The 17,369-nt window shown below is 46.1% G+C and overlaps 1 protein-coding gene and 2 long non-coding RNA genes across 5 annotated transcripts in view; 1 reads left to right on the forward strand and 2 right to left on the reverse strand.

Annotated features, from left to right (window-relative positions):
- LOC120368785 overlaps positions 1-4,952 on the reverse strand; it is a 59,407-nt gene extending 54,455 nt beyond the window's left edge. The window contains exon 1 of the long non-coding RNA XR_005582785.1: positions 4,440-4,952. This is a non-coding gene — a long non-coding RNA (uncharacterized LOC120368785). The remainder of the gene's footprint in view (positions 1-4,439) is intronic.
- PHF2 (PHD finger protein 2) overlaps positions 1-6,302 on the reverse strand; it is a 143,129-nt gene extending 136,827 nt beyond the window's left edge. The window contains exons 1-2 of one of the 3 annotated variants that reach the window (XM_039481321.1): positions 6,285-6,302; positions 5,737-5,927 (exon numbers count right to left, since the gene is read on the reverse strand). In XM_039481321.1, the coding sequence (XP_039337255.1) occupies positions 5,737-5,834 (98 nt within the window). In that variant the 5' untranslated portion in view covers positions 5,835-5,927; positions 6,285-6,302. Of the gene's footprint in view, positions 1-5,736 lie in introns of all 3 variants that reach the window. The other 2 variants (XR_005582781.1, XM_039481322.1) reach the window with 2 other exon arrangements.
- Positions 4,610-17,369, forward strand: part of LOC120368786 — a 34,190-nt gene continuing 21,430 nt past the window's right edge. The window contains exon 1 of the long non-coding RNA XR_005582787.1: positions 4,610-4,680. This is a non-coding gene — a long non-coding RNA (uncharacterized LOC120368786). The remainder of the gene's footprint in view (positions 4,681-17,369) is intronic.

Here is a 17,369-nt window from a genome sequence, read left to right on the forward strand (position 1 = left end):
CATATTCATAAATGATCTGAAAAAATGGGTGCTGGCTGGTGAGTCTTGCCCACATGCTCAGGGTTTAACTGATCGCCATATTTGGGGTCGGGAAGGAATTTTCCTCCAAGAAAGATTGGCAGAGGCCCTGGAGGTTTTTCGCCTTCCTCTCCAGTATGGGGCACGGGTCACTTGCTGGAGGATTCTCTGCACCTTGAGGTCTTTAAACCACGATTTGAGGACTTCAATAACTCAAGACATAGGTTAGGGGTTTGTTACAGGAGTGGGTGGGTGAGATTCTGTGGCCTGCATTGTGCAGGAGGTCAGACTAGATGACCATAATGGTCCCTTCTGACCTTAAGTCTATGAATCTATGAATAAACAGTGAGATGGCAAAATTTGAAGATGGCACAAAACTACTCAAAATAGTTAAGTCCCAGGCAGACTGTGAAGAGCTACAAAAGGATCTCTCAAAACTGAGTGACTGGGCAACAAAACGGCAGATGAAATTCACTGTTGATAAATGCAAAGTGATGCACATTGGAAAACATAATCCCAACTATACATATAAAATGATGGGGTCTAAATTAGCTGTTGCCACTCAGAAAGAGATCTTGGAGTCATTGTGGATAGTTCTCTGAAAACATCCACTCAATGTGCAACAGCAGTCAAAAAAGTGAACAGAATGTTGGGAATCATTAAGAAAGGGATAGATAATAAGACAGAAAATAGCACATTGCTCGAGTCTATATAAATCCATGGAACGCCCACATCTTGAATACTGTGTGCAGATGTGGTTGCCCCATCTCAAAAAAGATATATTGGAATTGGAAAAGGTTCAGAAAAGGGCAACAAAAATTATTAGGGGTATGGAATGGCTTCTGTATGAGCAGAGATTAATAAGACTGGGACTTTTCAGCTTGGAAAAGAGACGGCTAAGGGGGGATATGACTGAGGTCTCTAAAATCATGACTGGTGTGGAGAGTGTTATTTACTCCTCATAACACAAGAACTAGGGGTCACCAAATGAAAATAATAGGCGACAGGTTTAAAACAAACAAATGAAGCATTTCTTCACACAATGCACAGTCAACCTGTGGCACTCTTTTTGCCAGAGGATATTGTGAAGGCCAAGACTATAACAGGGTTCAAAAAAAGAACTAGATAAATTCATAGACAATAGGTCCATCAATGGCTATTAGCCAGGATAAGCAGGGATAGCGTCCCTAGCCTCTGTTTGCCAGAAGCTGGGAATGGACACCAGGGGATGGATCACTTGATGATTACCTGTTCTGTTCCTTCCCTCTGGGGCACCCAGCATTGGGCACTGTCGAAAGACAGGATACTGGGCTAGATGGACCTTGGGTCTGACCCAGTATGGCCGTTCTTATGTTCTTATGTTGTTCCTGATCCTACTCTCATTGAAATAAATGATGAAACAAACATTGACTTCAATGGAAGGAGGCTTAAAATGTGGTTTTATATTAGTTTCAAACACTGCTGCACCAGGTTTCAAACAAACACGTTAGTTTTTTTTTAAAAGCAGACAATTCCCACTAAGGGCTTGTCTACATGGGGGGAAATGACTGGAATAACTACTCTGGAATAGCTCTGCATGTGAATACTCTGTTCCAAAATAATTAGTGTGCTTTGTGGAACAGTTTATTCCACAGCAGCTATTCAAGTAAGTTTCCCTGTATAGCCCAGCCCTTAGTGTGGATTATTCCTTTAGGGTACTCTGAAACACCTAAAATTTTTAAGATGTAAAATTAAACAACTAAACATATGCAACATTTTTTTCATATTTTTAATTCCTCATACTAAATGAAACACTGTTTGTGCAGTGTAAATCTGCAAAACACACTGACACTTGATAATATTGAGGGAAACTAGTCAGTAAGATTCAAAACAGGATTTATATTTATACAAACAGGAGTTGAATCTATAGTTATAATCTTCCATTGTATGGTACTGCAAACCAAAGTGCATTATGAGGGGTTTATACCTTAATCCAAGCAACCGGAACTGGCCACTGTCAGACATAAGATACTAGACTAGGTTAGGAGTGTGATGTGAAATAACCCATGAAATATCTCTATTAAGATGTGGTGCACGCTATGAAAAAGTTTGGAAAGCCCCATCACAGAGGAATCAGGAAAACACCTGAGCCATTTCCACAAAAACAAAATAGGGATTATGGAATTTTTAAGAAAACCCACAGCCTATCACGGTACTTGAAGAAATCAATGAAGTTCTCACCCTTCAAAGATAACTCATTTTGATGAGTTTCTTTGTACATTGATTAGTTTGAATATTAAGACAATGTATTAATTCAGAAATAAAATGAACTTTTTTGTGACTATCGTAAGTGCACAGAATGTGTGACATGAGTTTAAGATTTTTATGTATATTTTATTGAAACAAATTACATTATTTTAAAAATAATAGTTTTCTGTGGTAATGTAAAATACACACACACACACATGCAAGATTGAGGTCTCTAGGAGACATCCATGATTTTTTTAAACTAAACCACTGGGTATATTTTATTTATTGACTATCTCTTTATGCTTGTATTACGGAAAAAAAACAAATAGGAGCTCCGAATGGCCTTTCTCTTTTTATGTGTCTCTTCTTCAAAGTAAATACTAAGTCTTTTTACTCTCTCCTTATGTGGAACCCCTATCACAACCCTTAGTTATTTTTAGACTCCATCTCTGAACCTTTATGTTTGCTGCTATTTCTATTTAAAATCATTAAAACTGAACACAGTTCACAAGGTGAAGATACACCACCCGTTTGCTATTACGTTCTTTCCCTTCTAATACTGCACAGAACATCCTATTTCACTATCACTGAGCTTTGTCTTCATTGAGCTGTACACAGTCATGCAGAGATCATTTTCCTGAGCATTTTCCTTCAAAACCCATCAGTGTATACAAGTATCTTAACTAGTCCCTTCTTACTTGCTTGTCTATGTTGACTTTACTCTGCCACCATTCAGTCTTAAAACCTTGAGGTTTTAGGTTCTACTTGAGTTCTCACAATCCTCTTTAGTCTTGGCTGTTTAATTTTTATCACCTCTCTTCCAAATTCTTAACAAACATGAGATACTGCACACCACTATGGATATTTGTCTAGTACATAACCCTAGAGCACCCCACTATTAACATTTTCACCTATAAGAACTGGCCATTAATTCACACACTTTGCTTCACATTTCTGAACCACTTTTGAAATCCATGATGAGACGTTACCTTTCCCCCCACAGTTAACAAGTTTCTATAATAGCTTCTTGCAAGGAAGTTTATCAAATTCCTTTTGAAATACCTCTATAAACTATCTCCAGCTCAGTCTCCATTAGCTTGTTTAGGGCCTGTTCCAGTACCCAGTGACAGTGAAAACAGGCCCTTAGCCTGCTCCAACCAATCTGCTTTATCTGGTATTCTGTGAGAACTCTTCAAAAGAGTGAACAGGAGAGAGTCGCAAGTTACCCTTACAGAATACCTATCACACTTCATGCACTCAGTGTAGGAGCTTAACACAATCTTTAAATTATTTTCCTATTATTTTTCCTGGCCTATCTGGCCAATTGTTTTTAACTAAGCTACTTTGTTCTTGAATTCTTTGAGAACTAAGAGATATATTACATCTTTGGCCCTGGTGATTTACTCTATTTTAATTTCACTTCTTTTTTGATACTTTGATCTCTCACAGTATCTGACTTTTACTACTTGTTAAGAATTGCTTTTTATGTCCACCTTTCCATCCTGAGGGACTAGCAGTCACACTGACTCTCCTGAGTGCTTCCAACAGTCCTCTAGATAAACTTAGAAGAATATCTTCTTATTTTATATACTTCTAGCTACTTACTCCTCCAGTTTCCTCTGGGGTTTTCAAATAACCACTGAAGATGTTTTCCATTCTATTAGTATCATTTGAGTCCTTTTAATCCTAAACCTCTGGTACCTTGCTGTTCATCCCCCCTCTTTGTTTCCCTTGATTTTAATTTCTGTTGATCTGGAGTACCCCAATCTTGTATGACTCTAATAAGTTTGTTTTTAAACAACCTTCAAGAGGACTCTCTGAATTTTAATCCCCTTAACTTTCTTTTCAAACTATTTTTAACTAACTTCCCCATTCCTACAAGAAAAAGAAACGTTCTTGAAGTTCAGTTTCACAGTATTTGTTCCCCTGATTAACACTCCCTCCCCAGAAGAGCTCTGTTTAAGCTCTAAAGCTTGTCTCTCTCACCACCAGAAATTGGTCCAATATTGTCACTTACATAAAACCTCAACCATACTTTCTATACCATGGTTTAGTAGGAAATAAATAAAAAGATAAGCCTTTCCCTTTGTCTGCTCCTGAACAAACTCTCCCAAACATCATTCCCCGCCCCCCCACAAAAGTTGTGGAGATATAAAGTTCAGTCAATTTATATCCGACTAGCTGTAAATCACCTAGGGGCTCTGTTTTGCTCTGGCAATCCCTGTGGTCCCAGAAACTTACTCTTGTGACACCAAGATCATAGCAATGCTGTTGACTCAGCGATAATGCAATGTGGTGGTTACATGACAAAGGGGCAAAGCAACGTATTCCGGACCCACGCTCCCCCAGCAGCGATACAATGAGCGAGGGCAAGGGCGGCGGCGCCCGTTCTGCGGAGTGTCAATTGACCCCAGGGTTAAACGATTGCAATAGGTTAGTGTTGTTGTTAAATTGTTAGCACGCTGCTAATTGTCAGTGGGCTCCGAAGTCCCCTCCCTTTGCTCCAGGCACCGCTTGAAACCCAGGGGTGACAGTGACAGGGGGCTGCGGGGGTCAGTCGCAGGGCGCTGCTATGAGGTGGGGGGGGTCGGTCGCGGGGGTCTCACCCCGCCCGGCCCTAGGCACACTGGCGTGGCTCGGTGCAGCCCCCGCTCTCCGCGCGGAGGGGCCCTGCCCTGCCCTGGCAGGGGCGGGCTCTCGGCTAGCGGGGTCTTCCCCCTCCCGTGCCGGGCATCAAGCGCGCCCGAGGCTCCCACCGCAGCGGCCGGGGGCTCCCAGCCCGGCCCCTACCCGCCTCTCCGGCTCTTGCTCGCAGCCCGCCCTGCCGCGGCGGGGCCCGCGCTCGCCTGTCTCCGAGCCGCTTCCCCCGCCCATGTGCCGCCGCGGGCCCTGCCCGGCGCTCGGCTCAGGCTGCTCCGGCCATTGTGCCCCTGTCACACGGGAGCCGACCCGCCCGCGCGCCACAGCGGAGCCCGGCCCGGCCCGGCCCGGCCCGGCGGCCGCCGCCTCCCCGGGACACGCTCCCGCGAGCCCGGCCACCGCACACTCTGTGTCCGCTTCCGCAGCCCTCCGGCCCCGGGTGGCAACCACCCAGCCCCGCCGCGCAGCCGCTTCCCCCCGGCGCTACGAGCCCACCCGGCAGCGGTGCAATGGTCCGGAAAGCAGGCGCGAGCCAGAGCCGCCCCCCCCCCCCAGGACAATAGCCCCCCATGAGCCGGGGGGGAGGCATTGTGCAGAGAACCGAACATTTACAAAACAAAACCCTAAAAAAAAAAAAAAAGCCCCAGCAGCCAGGGCCGGGGGCAGCGAGGCTCCTCCTCCTCCTCTCCAAAAAGGCCTGTTGGAAAACTGCACACAGCAGCAGCGGCGGCAGCTCCGCCGCCTGCTTCCCTCTGCCCCGGAGAGACGAGGCGGCCAAGGGCGAGAAGGGGCGATCGCAGCCCGAGCGGGGTGCGGGGGGGGACGCCAGGCCCGAGCCCTTTGTGTTACCTGCCGTGGAACCAGTCCTTGCAGGCATCGCACTCGATCATGAAGCGGGTTACGTCGTAGGGCAGCCTGCAGATGCAATAGACGGGCACCGTCGCCATGTTAGCTGAGCTCCCTTCAAAACAACACTGGACTCCCAGGCAAGCGAGCAGGGCTGGCGGCGGCTCCTGCCGCTAGGTAGCTGGCGGCTTCTCCTTCCAAAACGCAAGCAAAAAAATTGCAATGTCGAGAGACGGAGCGGGAAGGGGGGGAAAGAGGGGGGAGAAGGGTGAAAAAAAAATCAGATAATGCAATTACAGCTCCTCAAGGGCGAGCTCGCAATGTCAGAAAAATAATAAAGAGCTTCCCAAACTTTGGCTGCATGGTTCCTCTCTGGCTCTGCGAGCTCCAGGCGAACTGGGGCTTTTTTTGTGTGTGTTGTTGTTGGTAAATGATTATTATCCAAAATGTTTGGCGAAATGCATTCTATTGCGTGCCCCCTGGTGACAGTACAGTACCGCGGCTTTTCATAAACACTCCGAAATGTAGCCCTTTCCTTCTAATGTCCTTACGTCAGCTTGCAACATTGTAATATTTCCTCCGATGGGGCTGGGGAGGGAGGCTGCAGAAGGGGAGGCGAATCTGAAAACTCAGAGCTTGGCACCGGGCAAAATATTAGCCGGGGGGGGGGAGGGCTGAGAGGGGAGGTAACCCACCTTGCTGAGAAAAACAAGCAGGGCTGGGTGTAAAAACGGGGACGAGTAAAAGGAGGGAGATTTAAAAGAAATAAACGACGAGTGGAGATGGGCTGCGCTGAATGCCAAGATCTCGTAATCGTTCCGCACTGCAAGGAGAGACTTTTAAAAACTGGCCTTAAAAACAAAAATCAGGCTCCAGATTCGAGGGGGACAGAGCCCCCCCACACACACACACACACACACCTGCAAATCGAGTGACACCTGGCAACAGGACCGAATAAAGGGGGGGGGTAAATGAACCTAACTGTTAATATAACAAGTCAGAGCGCGGGAATGTCCAAAAAGGGACCTGAAAGTAGGGCAGCGACTCCGCTTTTAAAGGGACATAAATAGGGGCTTTAAAAAAAGTTATTTCGTTCTATGCTGCACACAGCGCAGGGGCGGCCAAGGGGCTGTGCTCCCTGCAGAGATGGGAACCGGGAGTGAATTCAAACAAGGAACTCACACCACCAGCTCTAGATCCCATTGGGAAAGGATTCTGCACCAGGGAGGCGTCCGAGAGAGCAGCCTTCCCAACGCTGAAAAGGGGGGGGGCGGTTTACAGGAAAACGCCTCTGAAGACAACAGCTTCCAGCCAACACTTTTTGGAACAGGCTTGTTCTGTTCTGCGTGTTTGCGGTGCCCATCGCCGACAGCGCGTTGAAGGGAAATAAAGCTTTCCGCGCGGACCAGCTGGTCCCTTGCGTTCTGTGGCGCTTCTTTTCCGCGATCCTGTTTGCAAACGAGAAACATAAAACATGTCCCCTATGATCAGTTTCTATTTGCACCGGATGTGACACTTGCACCGCGTTGTTCCCAATACGCCTTGTCCATTGAATTCCAGCGGCCGGTTCAAACTTTTGTAAAATGGCACTTGTCCCGTTTTTCTCATGCTGATTCCCAACTTTAGTCATTTGATTGATTCAAATGGTTATAAACCTTCCCCCGGAGCTATTAACATATTCTCCAGCACGCTCAAAAGCAGGAGTTTGTAAAGTACACTTACAGCTGTTGCCAAACTTACTATACATGATGTGTGTGTACACACCCACATATACACATCATTTTAAGTAGAACATGTATAATATAGGTGTATATGCAAACGCCCATAAACATAATTAAGTACAGCATGTAGCGCTAAACCCCAAAACTTTATTTTGATGATAACCAACTCTATATCCGAAGGAGAGATGGTTAAACTTTAAAGTAACATGATTTTAACTCAATGCTGTAATTGCACTGTAATGCCTAAAGAAACAAAAGCTTTATAGAATTATTAGCAGGGGTCTAAGCAAGGTGTGGGGGGATGCATGAAAGACCTATGTATTTTGAAGGGAAAACTTGTATTTGATGGAGATATTCTGCAATATTAAATTTCCTTAAAAGCCACATAAGTCTACCTAAGTCAGTCCATCCACCCTTAAATTAGAAATGGAGTGACTAGGTCTGTAACCCTTAAAAGATTAAAACAAATGGACTGGCTCTATGAAGTGCCAAATCAGAGCCGTAGGATATTGGGTACAGGTTGCTAAAGGCAGCCCACGAGTACAATACTATACAGCCCAAAACTGCAATCATCCTCCACAAAGAGAAGAGTGAGTAACAGCAGAAGTGTAAGGGTACGTCTACACTACGGGACTATTCCGAATTTGCATAAACCGGTTTTGTAAAACAGATTAAAAAAAATCGCCGCGCGCCAACACACAACACATTAACGGTGTGTGGTGTGCGCCCACGTCCGAGGCTAGGCTCTGATTCTGCATTGCTGTGTGGGTAGCTTATCGTGCTATCCCATAGTTCCCGCCCCCCCCCCCCCCCGCCTTTTTCGGTTGAGATCCAGTGCCTGATGGGGCAAAAATCGTGGTCGGTTGGTGGTTCTGGTACAGCTCCCTCCCTCCCCTCCTCTCCCTCCTGACCGCGACAGCCCTTTTTTTGCTTTTTTGCTTGGTGAACTGCAGAGCAGCACAGCAGGCAAGCAGCTGACCCTGCTCAGCTCCATACAATCGTGGATGTTTTAAACACTCGCGTACTCGCATGGCAGTATATGCTGAACCCCCGAGAGTAAACCGAGTAAGAGTAGGCGGGCATGACAGCGACAGCGATGAGACAGTGAGAGACGTGTGGAGACAAAAAACCGCCCGCGCGGCCGCTGGATGGAGATCCTGGGGGTAATGGGGCAGATTCTATCCCGATTTTTGGGATTTTGGGCCCGGAAGACTGGTGGGACTGGTTGTGTTGCAGTGTGTTGTGGGTGTGGTGGCTCCTGGTGGCTCAACACTCGCGCGTCAAGGCACTTTTTTTCAACTTTTGTGACTTGCTTGCCCCCCCCCCCCTGCCACGATGAGCCAGCAGCCCTGAGAGAGAAGCGAGTGGAGTAGAGAAGCGAGTGGCGATAGCCCTGCTGCCGCACCAGACAGTCAACCATCAGTCGGGAATCAAATTGGAGTTGGGGCTGCTGTGATGGCTGCTAGCCAAGCAATCACTAAGCCAGCTGCTGCTGCTGCGCTGCTGGTGTTGGTGCACAGGCCATAGTGGAGCCTTAGGCTGCAATGTCCCTGGCTGATGGGGGTATAGGGACCAGATGGAAGGATGGAACCCATATCCAGCACTTGGCACCCAGGGCACAGCACACAAGGGCAGTAAGAATTTTGGTGGGTGCTGCACGATTTGGTAAGGTGCGCACAGCACTGTCACATCACGTGGGAAACATCCAATGAGGATGCGATGATGGTCAGGAGATGCAGAAGCAGTTTAGATTTTAAAGCTCACTACTCAGCACCAGAAAGAAAAAAGAGACAGGGAACAGTTGGGGATGTTGAAATGAAGGGGGTTCCAGCCTACCCCTTGATGCACCAGCTCATATGGCCATGGAAGCCACAGCCCTGGACAGTGGAAGGATCTGTTCAGGATGGTGGCAAGCTGAGGCTGAGCAGTGAATGGTGTGGAAATGGTGGTTTAAGTGGCTGGGCTGGCTGGCGCGCTTGCTGGCATCTCGCTCCTCTCTCCTGTATCATGTCCCCCTCTGTTGTTGCTGCTGTTGCATGTTCTGCACAATCTCTGTGAGAGGGGGGGGGGGTGGGGCTGGAGGGGAGGCTGGGGAGGGGACCAGGGCACTGCACTGAGGAGAGCAGCTGACACAGAGGAGATTAGAGGAAGAGAGAAGGAGAGAGAAGCGGACAAGCTTTGCATCAGAGAAGCTTTGAAGTGTGCAGCCTGTGTCAGTGGATGAACACAGTGTGACAGACCTGTTGATGAACACCCACCCCTCCCCTCCTTCCAGTCCTGTCCAAGCCTCCTAAACTTTCCCCTTTCAATTAATGCAATTAAAAAAAGCATTATTTAAAAATTTTAATTCTTTATTTTTTTTTTAGAAAAAAAAAAGAGGAAAAGGAGGAAGGGAGGAGGGGAAGAATTCAAAGGGGAGATTCAGAGTGGAAAAAAAAGGCGGCATGGGGTGGAGTGGCTCTGTGGCTGTCCCCAGGGGGGGGTGGTACGGTGGGTGGGGGAGGCAAGGGGGGGGAGTGACACGAGGGGGTGGTGCTGGGGAGGAACACGGGTGGGGGGGTGGTTAGCTGGGCCTGCCTGGCACTCACTGATCCTGCTGCCGCATCCCGCCACCGCACGCTGATCGGAGCAGCCATCCCCCGCTGGCGCATCCGCCTGCCGCCACCGCTGCCGCCACCGCCCGGCCCTCCTGCCCTCTGCCGCCCTGCTCCTGTCCTCTCCTGTCCTCACCTCCTCTCCACCTCTCTCCTCCTCCTTCCTGTCTCCTGTCCTCACGTCCACTCTTCTCACTCCACTAATTTCTTTTTCACGTAACATGACTCATTCATATGCCTTTCATTCTCATCTCCTCTTCCATTGCTTCTTTCTCTTTCTCTCTCTGGAGGGCTTCTTATCTCGCCTTATTTTTGGAAGGGAATGGGATTGAGGAGATAAAGGATTAGAAAGATACAGATGGAGGATTATACATTCAAGATACTTGACATCTTCACAGACATATACTCTTTTCTTTCGCATTTTCATCTTCATCATTTTTTCACAATGACATCCTTTTTACACATCTTCATCTTACAGTTGACTCTCATCATCTTCATCTCACAGATTCAGGCACAGGCAGCAGGCACAGTAGGCAGCATCTCACTGTCCATGCATAATCCATGCCCCGCTAGCCACCCCTCCCCCTCACTCCTCCCCCCACAACACCCCCTCTCCCTGCCCAACAACACCCTTCCCCCCCACCACTTGCCCTTTGTCGGGCATCGGTACTCCCCTCCGCCCCCCTCAAACAGAAACCATCCAAAGTTTTTTTTCCCTCCCCCCCCACCCTGCCCCCCAGCTGCTTGCCCTTACGTTTTTAGTAGAAAAGCAGGACCCCCCTATTTTAAAAAATGCATTTTCACTAGATTTTCAGATGATTTTAACAAGCGATAAGGATATGAGAACAAGATAAGCAGCGATATGCTTCTTGTGCTCCAATATTATGCAGCCATAAAGAGTTGCCATGCTTTGATACCTGATGCCTTGCTTCATGCTTACTATTACCTGCATGGTGCCATAACAAGATGCCTCTTGCAGTGAGCAAATGCATGGGAGGATGCCGCTCATCTTGGCCTCCTGCAAGGATTCTCAGCCTCCTGGAGGATCACATGGCTTCCTCATCTTCTAAACAAACTTTCAATCTCAACTACTCTCCCAAGTCCTCCAAAATCCAATCATTAAAAAGGCAAAGTTAAAAAGGCTGTATCAAATGTTGCTTAAGTCTTCAAAAAATACTTGCTTAAAAAAAATAAGTACTCCTCACTGCTCCTTCAGCTGCGCAGGTCTGGATAAGTTGCTTGCAGGGCTGGCTCCAGGGGTCTGCTGGTCAGGTCTGAAAAAGTTGCTGGCTCTGGCTCTTCTCCTCTTCTTTCTGCTTCCTCTCTCTCTTCTTCTTCTTCTCTTCATCTTCCCTCTCTGCATGCCCCCATCTGCAGCATCTCTCTCCCCACCTCAGAATCTGCAGTCAGGGGTGAAACAGTTCCCAGCATTAGCCCTAAAAACAATGCCCAGTCAGCCCATTTGAGCCAGCATTTTCACCTGCTTTTGCTTTTCCGTTTTTTTTGCACTTTTCTGGTTGGCTTGCTGCTGCCCTTAACTTCCTTGCTGCTGCCTCTGCAGGTTTGTCTGCTGCAGCCTTTTTTATTTTTGGGCCTTTTTCTTCTTTCTCTAGTTTTTCTTTGTTATATTTTTTCATTTCTCTTCATATGCTTTAATCATCTCCATTCTCCATTATCCCCTCATAGCGGCTCTTCGATTCTCCTTTTCTTCTGCTCTTTTGTTACCTCAGGAGACTGCATGCTTGCTGTGCTTGCGATGATGTGCAGTTCACCACTGCTGCTGAGTGCTGTCTGTCGAATGAGCTCACAAAATGCTTGAGCTCCTCTGCTCTCGCTGTCCAGTGCGGAAGAATGCGAGAGAGGCCAATGCCTGCCCGGGCTGTCACTGTGCTGCTGTGTGAGGCCTCGGATACCGAGCCATCACGTTGCGGCCACCATATATTACTCAGGAATGTATATACCGATTTAAAGAAGACCGATACGCGACTCCCCTCTACCGAAAAATCGGTATAAAATTATTAAAAATGGAGTAAAAGGCTTATATCGGTTTTACACTAAATCGAAGTAGTAAAAGCGAGTGTAATCGCTTTTAATTTAAGAGGATCCTCAGCTTGAACGGATACTTCTCTCTGAAAGGTGAAAACCTCTCCTCCAGCAGCGGGAGTCTGCGAAGCTGGTAAAGAGGCAAGGATCATGGTAGCTTGTGTAATGGACAAGAGAGGAGCTTGGGGGAGTGGTTTGTAGCCTTCCTCCGGCTTCACTTTGGAGTGCAGTAACTAACTTTAAAGCATTCACTAAGAAAGAGGCGTAAATTAGTTATTTACTAGGCACACTGAATAAATTGATATGGGATTAATTGTAGTGGATTTAGTGCTTTGAACGGTGCTCAGTTGACGATCTTCTATTTATCTCAGACCAAGGAGGAGCTATGTACATTTTCTTGCTCTGCTCCATCAATGTGCCTCCATCCTGATGTGGAGGCGTCACCTTTAGGCAGGCGAGGGAGATTCTCATTTCCATATAGGCTTAGTTCTAGGTCTCTCCACTGAGATTACCAACAAGGTTAACAGTTGTACCAGTGGGACCTTTCCACCAAGACTGGTGGGAGACTGACAAGTCATTTTATAGAGGCCTCTGACTGAGACAGCAGTGTTAGAAGTGAAAGTCTCTATCCCATAATCAATATCCTGAGCCATCCACTTCCCCTGGGATTGTTTGGTAGTAGATGACCTTGCAAATGATTGTTAAATATTTTATGATGGCTTTCCTTTATAAACAGAGTAGGGTTTCAAATTTTCCCCATAAGACTGGGGTCAAAGTATTGCACAGTATTGTATGCACATCACAAACTCAGATTACTAACGATGCAGCTTACCAGGGTTAGTAACGATGCAGTCTGCCACGGTTAGTAATATAGGCCTGCATTTTCCAAAGTGGATAGTGACTTTGGGACCCTCCAATTTTTTGGGTGCCAACTTGAGTCACGTTGAAGACAGTGCCGAGCACCTGCTCTCTAAGGCACAGGTCCCTTTTAGGATATCTCAAGATGGGCACCCAAAATCACTAGTCACTTTTGAAAATTAAAAGGAGACAAAACCTATAGTGCCCCAGTCAGAAAAACAGGACACCAGGTCTAGGAGAGTAAAGCAGCAGAGGAAAAGGTGTAGCAAAGCATTCAGCAATCTTGCCAAAATGTAATACAGGGGAATTCCCTCCACCACAAGCTAGTGGGGTGATAGTGAATCTTAGTAAGGAAAGGGGAGGGGGGAATTGAAGAAGTGATCTCACCTGGCTTTGGTCTCGAGATGAAATGTGGATGCAGAGACAGCACTGCAAGGTGCCATTTTGTTTTCCTTTGAACATGGAAACTGAATTTTTTAGTGCCCTTCCAAAACAAAGTTTTCAATGTGCTGAAAAGCAGAGTAACAAAATCCGACTGTGATCATTACAGGATAGGTAGAGACTAGTGTGAAATGCAGGTATCTGATCACATGCCAAGCAATAGTCCTCTTATTCTATGGGCCAGAGCCTACTGCCATTGACGGCAATTTCCTATTGATTTTCATGGGAGTAGGACTTAGCCCAAAAAAGTTTAAGGAGGCCAAAGAGTCCACCCCTACTGGGAGTCAAGTGGGTAGCTCTAGCACTTTAGCTAGGGGCCCTGTAGGGGTGAAATGGAGCAGCACTCTCACAATTCCAGAGAAGCTGGATGTTTCTATTAACCTGGTTTCATGTAAATGAAGTCAACATTTAAACTGGAGTCTGTAGGCTTTAGAGTTTGACATGAATGGAGCAGTTCACATCTGTGAGAACTATCACTCCAGCCTGCTTGCAGAGTCAAGACGACAGCACTACAGACATTTATCCGGACAATCTGGGGCAAGAAAGTTAATTGTTTTTAAAATAAAACAATATATTTCCTTTTTAAATGAGATCATATTTAGCCCTTGTCTAATCTGGTATATATCAGGAGTTTAACCAGTATCTGATTAAAAGACAACTCTGTTCCAGTTTAATATCATCACAAAGGACCCAATGAATAATGTCACCATGTGTATTGTTAAATTTGAATTTGCTCCAGGAATGTGGAGTCTATTACTCTCTCTGTGTACTCATTTCAGAACATAGATAAAAAGAAAAGCTCAGCTGTTTGATGTAACCATGGGGATTACGTCAGTTAATTATTTCACTAGTGCTCAATATCTAGGCTTTAGATTTTAGCAATGAGAGTCTGAGGAAAGACGGTTAGTAAAGTTTTTTTTTCAGTGAAAAAATAGTCGTATGGAGGCCGTGGTGCCCAGTGAGTAGAGCACTGGACTGGAACTCAGGAGAGTGGGGTACTATTCCCTGCTCAGGCCCTGAGCTGAAGGGTGACCTTGGGCAGTTTGTGTCCCATGCCTCAGTTTCCTTATCTATAAAATGGGGATAAAGATGCTGCCCTCCTCCGTACAGCACTTTGAGATCTTTTGATGACAAGTGCTACATAAAAGCTAGGTATTATCAATATACCCCACTGTATACCTCCTATCATAGAGAGACATTTATGACTTGCTCATGGATCACAATAGATGTAGCCTAAATTCACAGTTCATATATTTCTTTATTGTATTCCTTAGGTTTGAGTTCTGCATAACAATTCCTATGCAGGCTCTGGGCACTCCTGACAGATAATGACACACACAGTCCAACAAAGACACAAAGAGCTGTAACAAACCAACTGCCTTCCTCTGCACTAGAACAGGCCACTCCACACGGCTCCCTCTTGCTTACTCCAAAGGAGCACCAGCTCAAACACCTCCACTGCCCTCAGCTCTTGCAATAGGAGAAAGAGAAAGAAGAGGTCTCAGGCAGGTGGATATCAGACTATTTAGAGTTTTATAGGAAAAAAATAAATCCTTAAACTCCCTCCAAAATCAACAAGTGCCAGTGTAGATCACAGAGCACTGGGGTCACATGCTCATGGTAACAGGTTCTTGTTTAACAAGCAAATCACCATATTTTGCACCAGCTTCAGTTTCCAAACTGATTTAAAGCATAGACACAAGCAGAGATCATTGCCAACAGTCCAATCTTGAAGTGACAAAGGCCTGGGTGATGGGAGTGTGGTCTGCAACCAAGAGGAAGGATCACAAATTTATGACCATTGCAGATTGAATAAAACCATCCGAGTCTCTCTGGCTATGATTATCTAACAGCAGCTGGGAGTCTAACAATATCTACAAGCCACAAAGTGACTGACACTGAGCAGAGATACACCCTCGTTTCCAGATTCCCCAGATGCTTCTTCAATCTACCAGTTTTCTCTGGATGGGGTCACATCCAAAGCAGTCTCAGCCACACCCTAAAGGTCCCACCATAAACCAAGACATGGAGTGATGTACCCTCTGGGTTGGATGAAATGAAGAGAGGGGTTTTGTAAATGTATACACTAGACTGCAGTTACACTGTAAAATCATAGGGGATGGGCCTTAAACGCAACCACTCATGACCAGGCCCAAATCCTGTAAGGACATATTCAGGCAAAACATTCACCGACTCCACTGCAGTTTGGCATGAGAAAGGACTGGAGAAATGGGTTTTGCATCTGCACACAGAAAGCATGTGTATATTGACTGATACATGTGCATTCTGGAGTTCATTTTTGCATTTGTACAATCAGTATTTTAATTAAAAAAAAAACCAAACATTTCCCAGTTTGTGTGGATGCACTCGCAACCGTAGGAGCTCATCACTTTATGTTCTGTGCTTTGCACCAGCTCCCAACTGCTTCAGAAACTGCTTGAGACAAACCCATGTGATCTGGGAAAAACTTTATCCTTGCATCCCTACTATTGTCCTTTCTATAATTTCCACCAGCAGCTCCAGGCAAGCGGCCCAATTTCCAAAGCACTGTCTGAGCTCCATTGCCAACACATCTTCACTGGGAGCTAGGCCTTTTTAATATTGAGGGGACTCTGACAGCAACAACGAAGATAAACTGTGATGTATTAGTGTACCAGCCAGCTGATGCAAAATCCTTAGAGGTCTTTGCTAGGAATCTCAGTTATTGTACTTCTGAGCCACCCTTAGCCATGTGTACCCAATATCCTACAGTTTGCCAGGTCATCTAGTTGTTCTAACGCTCTCATTGGCATTTAGACCTACCAGCCACAGCAAGAGACTGCTCTCATTAATGGGGAAGGAGTGGCAGGATTCAGTTGTAACGTTCTAATTGGTATAATGCAGATTGGAGCACTGAGTTCAACTTCCTCCTGTTTCTTCTGGAGCAAAGGGTAAGTACTGAAAACGTAGCAGAAAAAAAATCAGAACGTATATTCAGCTAACATCTTGATTTGAGTCTCTGTGGATGGATAATAGTAACCCAGGCTAACACAGTATGGCTCTTTGTCCCACACTACTACCTATACCACATGTCAAGGTCTTCAAGTCCGCTACTGTCTTTGAGCTCATGGATACGGATGTGATTTTCAAATATGCCAAAGTGATCTAGGAGCATAAATCGCATTGCCTAAGACTTGTTATTTGGGCACTTCTGAAAACCCTATACCTAGACTGTTATCTCAAGCAGGAGAGTCTCATGCTCTTAGATCCAGGTTCAGTCCCCATAGACGAGCACCAGCCACAGTTGTTGTTACGCAGATAAGAACTAGTAATCATTTGGGGAGTTTTCTGGGAGGGTTTTAAATGCCATTTTTGGAACATTTTTCCTCTAGATGCATAGTGTTTTCTCTCTGAGTGTGTGTATAGATATACTCTTATGAACCTCTTATCTCTTTGTACACACTTACCCTGTTTGGATTTTTTAACATTAAGAAGAAACTTGATTTATCACTTTTCTTCATCTGTGCCTGCTCTTTAAGAAAACTATAGGGAACAGAGAGGCAACCCATAGCCTCAAGAACTTAAACAAAATAGGAGTTAGCTGGTGGCAGGGTACTTCTCTTCCAGTTTCCCCCTCTGAATAGCAGACACCAGATTCCCTGGGTATAAGGCACCAGCTCTGGCACAAAACATCATGTTATGTTTGTTTTTTAAATATGTATTTGAGCAGTTCACAACAGAGCAACAGCAATGCTGGGGATGGAATTGCCTATGTTCATCTCCTCAGATCATCAGGCCCCAAAGACAGGGAGAAGCACGCTAGGGAAGTAGATGGATGAATGAGAACAGGAAAGCAGGGAGACGTTCGAGTTTAGAGCACCCCCACATCATTAAAGTGCTTGATTCAGGAAAGCACTTAGGTTTTAAAGGGTTCCACTCACCTCTATAGCACCCCCAGGTGTCAGGACCTGGCATTGCAGGCAGTTTCACCTCTAGTACC

This window comes from Mauremys reevesii, linkage group 7 (genome assembly GCF_016161935.1).
Source record: "Mauremys reevesii isolate NIE-2019 linkage group 7, ASM1616193v1, whole genome shotgun sequence".
Lineage (NCBI taxonomy): Eukaryota > Metazoa > Chordata > Testudines > Geoemydidae > Mauremys > Mauremys reevesii.